This window comes from Gavialis gangeticus, unplaced genomic scaffold (assembly GCF_001723915.1).
Source record: "Gavialis gangeticus isolate Ggan-Ray unplaced genomic scaffold, GavGan_comp1, whole genome shotgun sequence".
NCBI classification, from domain to species: Eukaryota; Metazoa; Chordata; order Crocodylia; family Gavialidae; genus Gavialis; species Gavialis gangeticus.
This window is the reverse complement of record NW_017728994.1, coordinates 64,893,628-64,902,524: the sequence shown is the minus strand read 5'-3', so window position 1 is coordinate 64,902,524 and position 8,897 is coordinate 64,893,628. Positions and strand designations below refer to the sequence as shown.

At 42.6% G+C, this 8,897-nt stretch overlaps 1 protein-coding gene across 4 annotated transcripts in view; it reads right to left on the bottom strand.

Moving 5' to 3' along the window:
• The window catches only part of TACC2 (transforming acidic coiled-coil containing protein 2), a 244,549-nt gene extending 236,684 nt beyond the window's left edge, over window positions 1–7,865 (bottom strand). Inside the window, exons 1-3 of one of the 4 annotated variants that reach the window (XM_019502936.1) lie at window positions 7,765–7,865; window positions 4,124–4,206; window positions 2,981–3,040 (exon numbers count right to left, since the gene is read on the bottom strand). In XM_019502936.1, coding sequence (XP_019358481.1) covers window positions 2,981–3,040; window positions 4,124–4,156 — 93 coding nt within the window. In that variant the 5' untranslated portion in view covers window positions 4,157–4,206; window positions 7,765–7,865. The remainder of the gene's footprint in view (window positions 1–2,980; window positions 3,041–4,123; window positions 4,207–7,764) is intronic. The other 3 variants (XM_019502937.1, XM_019502938.1, XM_019502940.1) reach the window with 3 other exon arrangements.
• Window positions 7,866–8,897: the final 1,032 nt, after the last annotated feature.

The window sequence follows — 8,897 nt, the reverse complement described above, 5'->3', positions numbered from 1 at the left end:
GAGGTTGATGTCATATACTTGGACTTCAAAAAGGCCTTTGGCTTGGTCTCCCATTATGTCCTCATGGTCAAATTGGGAGAATGTGGCCTTGACTACTTCATGATCTGGTGGCTAGGCAACTGGCTCTGTGGTAGGACCCAAAGGGTATTGATTGATGGAATTGAGTCATCATGGTGGAAAGTGACCAGTGGCATCCCACAGGGCTCAGTACTTGGACTGAATGATCTTCAACACATTCATTGACGATTTGGATTCGAGTATAATAAGCAAACTCGCAAAGTTCACTGATGACACCAAACTATGGTCATGCTCGAAGACAGGCTAGTAGTGCAGGCCAACTGGACAGGCTCATGAGGTGGACAGACCTCAACTGAATGTCTTTTAACACAGAGAAATGTGAAGTGCTCCACCTGGGGAAAAATAATCCACAACACACTTGCAGGCTTGGCAGCGCTACGCTTGCTAGCACCACAACTGAATGAGACCTGGGTGTCATGACTGACAACAAAATGAACATGAGCCACCAATGTGATGCCATAGCTGGCAGATCTAATCAAACACTGGCATGCATCTACTGAGGCATCTCTAGTAGGACAATGGATGTCATCCTCCCAGTCTACTTGGCCATGGTGAGACCACAACTGGAGTACAGGTTTCCCTTGCTTTATGCTGTACATGCGTTCCTGGAAAACAGCGCAGAACTCAAATTTGCATAAAGGGAACCCAGTTTACAATGTAACCAATAGGGATACGTTCCAAGACCTCGACTGTACTGACCCCCAGACCCATTTCTACCACTTTAACAAAACAACTTTGGTGCTCATCAACAGCAGACAGTATACATAAGCACATGTGTATGATCACTTCATTTGTGGTGGTGAATGTTTAGTTGATGTGAAGAGAAGGTGGTGAAGGCTTCATTGATGGACCTGGGAGAGGGGTAGGAGATAAGGTAGTGGGATGCTTAGAAGCCATAATGGGGATGACAATTACAGAAACCCTAACCATGAAGAAGTTCTTCCTGATGTCCAACCTAAACCTACTCTCCGTCAGCTTGTGGCTGTTGTTTCTGGTAATTCCAAGGGGTGCTCTGGTAAACCCTCCTGCCCAGTGAATTTATATACTGCCACAAGGTCCCCCCTCAACCTTCTCTTGCGGAGGCTAAAAAGGTCCAGGTCCTTCAGTCTTTCCTCATAAGGCCTTCCCTGCAGGCCTCTAACCATATGAGTGGCCCTCCTCTGGACCCTCTCAAGGTTGTCCACATCCTTCCTGTATTATGGCACCCAGAATTGGAGTCAGTACTCTAGCTGTGGCCTGACCAGTGCCGCATAGAGGGGGAGCATCACCTCTCTGGACCTATTCGTGATGCACCTACTAATGCATGACAAGGTGCGGTTAGCTCTGCTAATTGCTTCATCACATTAATTACTCATATTCATCTTGGAGTAGACAACAACTCCAAGATCTCTGTCTGCCGCTGTGCTGCTTAGAAGGTCATCTCCTAGCCAATAGGTGTGCTGGTGATTCCTTCCCTCTAGGTGCAGCACCTTGCACTTGTCCCTGTTGAACTGCATCCTATTGTTCTCTGTCCACTTCTCTAACCTGTCCAGGTCTGCCTGGATTTGGTTTCTTCCCATCACTGTGTTTGCTTTGCCGCATAGTTTGGTGTCATCTGCAAACTTGAACAGAGTGCTTTCCATGCACTCATCCAGGTCGCTGATGAAAATATTGAACAGCACCAGCCCAAGGACCAAGCCTTGGGGGACTCCACTACCCACATCTTTCCAGGTCAATACCGACCCATCCACCACCACTCTCTGGGTACGACCCTTAAGCCAATTTGCCACCCGCGTGATTGTGTAATCACCTATGGCATAGCTGTCCAATTTGCTTATAAGAATAGGATGGGATACTATGTCAAAAGCCTTCTTAAAGTCTAAGTAGAGGACATCTACCTCAACACCTGCATCTAAGCTTTTAGTGACCTAGTCATAGAAAGAAACAAGGTTAGTCAGGCAGAATCTACCTGCTATGAACCCGTGCTGGTTGTCCTTCAGCATTATATTACCCACTAGACTCCCACAAATGTGATCCTTTATAATTTTTTTCAGGGTTTTCCCAAAGATAGAGGTAAGACTAACCGGTCTATAGTGGATTCCCCCCTCCCCTCTCCCACAGACCATAGCCAGCATGTGGTAAGCCAGCTAATGCTAAGAGGTATCTATGTAAGGCAGAGAGGACAAAAGCAGATAAGACAGTTCCCACTTAGGGCTTTTTGGAGCTAATTTACAGGTCAGCTGGTAATGTCCCTCCATTCCTTCCTTGGAAAAAGTTGTTTAAGAAGAGCTTGAACTAATGAGAGAGGTGTTTTGGTGCTAAATGCTCTGTTATCAACTGTCTTCTGGGCTGGTCAGAAGTAGTGAGGGCGGGGGGACCCCTCCCTAATCTGAGCATCCTGCTGGGTCCTGGCCCCAGCTCAGCTCAGTACTGTGGAAGGGAAGGGAGGGCTGCTCTAGCACACCCCAGCTTCTAGCCTGAGCCCACTGCAGGCATGTGCCTCCATTTCTTCAGTCCAGAGGGAGTGTCTGTATGGTTGGAAACTGGCTCAGCCTAGCCAGGCTGGACTAACCTGCAAAGATCAAATCAATTCAGGCTCAGGCTTTTTGAAAATCTGTCCTTAGCTAAAAACAACAGCCATCATTACCACCCACTGGTCCATCTTAAGCACTTCAGAATGGGAAGAAAATCTGGCATGCAATAGTTTATTAGCATGGGATGCATCTAACCCTCCCATAAAATACTACGCAAAAACTGAACAAGGTATTTAACAGAAACTGGATTTTAATACACATTTTTTGCAACCTCCTAAAACTTATAATCACAACCTAGAAGCAGAGGCATGTCAAATAAAACAGTTAAGACTTATGCTAAAATATTGAAATTCAAACCATGCAAATGAAATGTCATTATCTACTACTACCTGTTGTGTTCCTTGATTTGGTGGCATTAGGATGACATTATTTGTGCCAGCAACCTCTGACTGAAAACAAAGACGGTTAAACATTTATTATGCAAAGTACATTAGTTTTGTTCATTTGTTAAGCAAATTTAATAAACCTTTCCAACAAATCCTTTGCAGATTTAAGTCCTTATTTCTAATTGTAATGATCATTTCTTAATGATATCATTGCTTAATGGAGTGTTCTGAATTAATAGTGACCTGAGAAATAATCTGGATTTGTATTTTAGGCCTTTCCTGCCATCAAAAAGGGAAGATTTTTTAAAAATTGTAGTTAGAAATTCAGGTTTAGTCTTTCCAGAAAGATGCTTTGGTGACCAGTAAACTAATGAATTTATCTATATCAGTACCAGAGTCATGAGGAAAATGTGTACATTTTTTTTTTTTAGTTATAATATTTAAAATTTTGGGAGCCAAATCTTAGCATGTTCCTGCTCATTTAGTATTCCTCCAGCAGCAAACTGCAGATAGAAGGTTTAAACCTGTCATTGGGCAATTCCCCAATTTCAAACTACTATGTAGGTGGCATAGACTCAACATAATCAACTCTATGCCACCCAAGGAAGAAATGCCACCCAAGGACCAGAGAATTAATGGGCTATAATAATATTGAGTTGCTGACACAGGACTCTTATTCAAATTTAAATCAATGGACCAAACCATAAGAAGTGTTAAGCACTGACAGAGTTAGAGTCAACATAACTAGCAAAGGGTAGAAAACTTAGCAAAGAGAAAGGCTGCCGATTCTATCTTGGTGTTGAATGATAAATTAAATCTTTGAAAGATGAACCTTTTTATAAATGTTTCAAATAATTTAGGTTCGCCATTCAAAAATGAACAACCTTTGGGCAAAGCCAGGTATAAATGCCTGGATCCATATATACACATACACATACACAGTATAGGGGAATCTTTGAAGAGGAAGAAACTGATGTGTAACATTTTACTGTAAAAATTCTGCCCTTGGTTCCATTGAGGGGTAAGGAATTTCATGAGTGGGAGCTGCACAGGTATAATTGAAAGCAGAAAGCACGAAAACAAGCAAGCAGTCTTGTGAAAAGATTTGTAATCAGTAGAAGGGAGGGAAAATTTTGTCACACCCACCTGATTTTCTGCGCTGCTGTTTTCATTCCCCATTGCGATGCAAAAGCTCCAGTGTCAAACAACAATGAAGTTAAGAAAGGCAACTGAAAGAAATGAAACACTGTAAATCTTCTGGCTAGGGACAGAAGTTACACATAAACTGTTTTAAGTAATCAGAAACTGTTTTAAACCTGTAACAGGACAGAAGTTCAGTGTACATAAACCAGTTTCAAAATGGCTGAAACTGGTTTATAAACCTGGTTGAGTGTAGTATCAGATGTGACTGATTTGGGTCAAACCAGTTTATGAAACTGTCCCAGACCCCTTCCTGGTTCAAGTTAAATCATAGCCCCTCCGCATCCCAGCATGCTTTCCAGCCTTGGGCTGGGGTGCGCTGTCTGCTCCAGCAGAGAAGGGTTCGGGGGTGGAGCCAGGGACTGTCCGCCACAGGCAAACCCTGGCTGGGATCTGGGGCCAGGGACAGGGGGTTAAACCCCTCTTCCCCCAGTTAAACCACTCTTCCTTTGAGTGCAGAGCTGCCCTGCCCTGTCCTGCTAAATTTGCTGACACTTACTGCTGGCTGTGACTGTGGACTACAAATCCCAGAGGCACCTGTAAGCAGGAAGAGGAAGTGATGAGCAATCCTGCAGAGTCCTGCTGATGTGATTCTGGACCGCAAATTCTAAAGACCTCAGGGGCAGTAGGAAGAGGAAGCAAACACACAGCCCATGCTGGCTACATGCCACAGAGCCATGTTCTAGCACCCCCCAGCTTCTGGCCTGAGCCACTGCAGGCATGTGGTTGTATTTCCTGAAGCAAAAGTAAATATCGTGTGTCCAGTTTTTTCTCAGTTTAATCTCTGCAGTTTAGACTAACCTGCAAAGACTGAATCGATTCAGCCTCAGGCTTTTTGACTGTCTGTACTTAGCCCCAGTGACTTGAAACCTTACACTGTATCCTTAGCCCCCTTATCACCTTCTTTTAAACTTAGGACTGATAATGTTGGTCTCACTGACACATTATGAAAAAAAATAGCTGTCTAAGGTTTCTAAGATGAGTCTTCCTGATCCAGAGGTGTAACTGGCCAGTACTACACCCTGGGCAATGGCAGCATACAATGCAGAAACAGTGGCTGATGTCACTTCCATATTTTGCTGCCAACATGTGTTGAGCAGCCATTTAAACAGCAATTCTCAGCAGCAAAAAACGGTGGTGGGATCTGCCACTACTACTTTGTCCTTCCTGCTGCCAGAGCTGGAACAGGGAAGGTGCAGGCTGCTGGGGCTGAGGGGGGAAGGGGGTAAATGAAGGATGGGAGAGTGAGGTGCCCCACCAGCTCCATTCCAGCACCCACCCCTTAGGCAGCCCCCAGGCTCATGCCTTGCTTGCCCACCCATCATTAGACTACTGCCATGATCTCCTTCCCAACAATGTTTTAGCTAACGTTAACAGACTGTCCTTTAAATATAGTCTTTCCACTGTGTTTCTCAGTTACGGCAGGTACTGTACTTATATCATCTGAGAGGGATTTTCTTTACTGGTTACCTTTGATGGTCAGCTGCTCTGAAGCTTTTAAGCTTTAACGATTTTAAAATACTTTTTAAAATTCTTGGATTAAGCAGAAGTCCTACATGAGCAGGATTTGTATCATTACATGTGCCCACTTAACACTAAATGAAAATGTATGTTTTGCTAATTTTAATAAGAGTGTTTGAGTTTTTCACCCTTAAGCACTGGAGGCCTCTTCTGCTTTCTTAGCCAAGACAACAAATCCACTTGCACTCAACAGGCCCATTTCTGAATTTGTACTGATTCTACGTTTACAATGTCTGAACTCCTTGAGTTTGCTTGTTTCATAAATCAGCATAAGTAATATAGTGGCAGAGCAATTAAGGTATCTCACTGTGACTCCAGAGGCATGACTTGAAGCCCTGCTCTGGACTCATGTCCAAGGATGTCCCAGGTGGAGCCAGCTGTAACCGAGTACCTTGCTAGTAGGCTGAGAATCAAAGGCAGGTGATGTTAGCCACACATTGGCGAAGAAACTGGATCACACTAGCAGCCCAATGGGACATTATAGCTTGGATGGACCAAAATTCCTTGCACAATATAACTCCACAGATCTTAATGCAGGGGTGGGCAAAATGCAGCCCGCAGCCTGCCAGGCCATTCTATCCAGCCCGCGGGGCCCCTAAAAAATTTAGAAAATTAATATTTATCTGCCCCTGGCTGCCTGTCATGCAGCCCTAAATGGCTTGCTAAAACTCAGTAAATGGCCCTCCTCCTGAAATAATTGCCCACCCCTGTCTTAATGGAATTACTCCTCACTTTCAGCAGATGCTACATGTGAATTAGGCCTGATAGATTCCCCCCCACCCCTTAAGAAACTTGGAACTGGACCCCTGTCAAGTGTCTTCCTGTCTTTTTAAATCAATCAGCTGAGATTGTTGCCTTGCAAGAGGATTCTCTGAAACATTTCTGTGAGTCATTCCAAAATGGCAGGTAAATATACTTTTGTATAAGATCAACATCCTCACAATCATTTAAAACATAGAGAAACAGATCTCCCCATGCATCACGCTGCCTTTAACAATCAACAGATTTCCGAAAGGAAGGTTATGCTGGCATTTCTCTGCTGCTGACCAAACAGTTTTTGTTCCCACGGAAGCTATATGACAAAAGCCAGCAAGTTCAAAGCTCTTAGGTCTGTCCTCTGATGGCCACCAGCTGAAGGGCAGAATCGATCCTATTGATCTTAAATGAGTCCATCACTTCATTCAGTCCCAATGCCTTGCAAATACTCATCAAGAACAGAGCTCTGGCCTCCCTCCCTCCCTTGTATCGGTTGAGCGGTGTTGTATTAATGTTTAAAATTCATTTGACTCTTGCAAGTCTCTCTGCATCACTTCAGTATTGTTGACCTTTAAGAGTAGTGGTGGTTCATGGAAACTAAAGTTGTCATATACTTTTGCAACAGGAATATATAACATCGTTTACAGGATCTTGCTAAAATTTACAACCACTAAGGTACACAAAATGCAGCAAAAATGTCATAAGTCATCACTCCAGTTTTTCCCCCCTTTTGCCAGTGCCCTTTCCTTTCTTTTCCTTGCAATATGAAGCTTCTGGACTTTCCAACTCTTCCATCATCATTTGCTCAATTATTATAATTAAATGGGAAGTAAATGGGAAGTAAAATCAAAGCTCTTCAACTTCTTTATTAGTAAATGAAGTGTAGAGTGAAGAATAATTAATAAAAATCTATAGATTAAAATATAATCCCAATCGTTTTAATTTACATGGCTCTGTAGAGCAGAATCAGCAGAATCCACATCCAGTTCTTAAATATTTCCTCACTGGAAATCAGAACTCAGTTCTTCAAATGTGTGTACTTTATAACCATTTTTCTATTAATTTGATGTCATATTAATGGTAAAAGTTTGCTAAAATACCTTTAGTTAATTAAATAATAATAGTAATAAGGCCAAAGCATTTCTTCCCTAAATATCAAAACTGTTAAAAAATGTCTGTCATTACTAACACAATTTTAAAATTTTACACTTCAAAGGGTCCCTCTGGCAAGGTCAGACTCCAGACACCTTTCCCCCTGCACAATAAAATCACTTTCCTAAAATAAAGAGAATAATTTATTTTGAACTTACATTCCAGGACCAGATCTGATTGCTCTGGAGCAGTTGCCAGTTTAAACCATCCTTTTCAGCTGCACCTCACTAATCTCCACCTCTTTTTCCTCCTCCTCCTCTTCTCAGACACACATGAAATTTTGGCTTTGTTTCAGGGACCCACCTTAATTCAAACATAACCAGTTAAGCAAACAACTCTGCTTCCACTCCAGGCATTGAAGAAAACAAGATACACTGTCTTGCAGGGTCCCACTGTATGGTTCAAGTGAGAGACCACCGTAGATTTTTATTTCCTAAGTAAACACTACTGTCTTGCACAAAACTACCATTACAGAAACCTCTAGTATTTCTCCATCTATAACATTAGCAATGGTTTTTCTTACATTAAAGATTTACTCAAGGTGAAAAAGTATCAATAAGATACACAAGTGATGTATATATAGGATGAGGTTTTAGGGGGCTTTTTTAATTTAAAAAATAGTTTTCACTTCTTGTTTGTTTATACTTTAAGTTTGTTTTTCAATTTTTAATGTCAAAAAGGCCCAGAAGTGTTTGTTGCCAAGCATAGATGTTTGCCCTTAACAACTATGAAACTACGTGCAGGCTGGTCATCAAAGTAATTTCCCAGTTAATCATCTTGAAAGGTGGAGGCTTCTGACAAAAGCTCTTTGAAATGCAATGGTGCAAGAAATACAGGTTTATGGTGTGAGATAATTGCTGTTATTAATGCCTGTTTTCTGTTCCAGCCAGCGTATGCATAAAAGAGTCTTCACAAAGCCAGAGTTTCTCTCTAGTTACAATGTCAGGCGATTAACAGGCTTCTATACACACAGTCTGATGATGCCACACAGCAGAACAACAGCATGCTGGCTTTTACTGCATCCTGAAGTAGTGCAAGCCAGAGCACTACTAACTTTTGTGCAAGTGCATTGCATTTGAACAAGCATCAAGACTCCGCTGTTTTCCAATGGTAACAATCAATCAATGTGGGTAAAACCTTCGTTCTGCGTGTGGCAGAAAGCCACCTTGGTTTCTCCCCAAAAATCTCTGCCCTGTGACACTGTGATTTAAATCTCTGTGCTGTGACCATTCAATTAGGATGGGCCCAGCACACAGGGGACCACACCCTCAGCCTGTCTCTTTAGGGAACT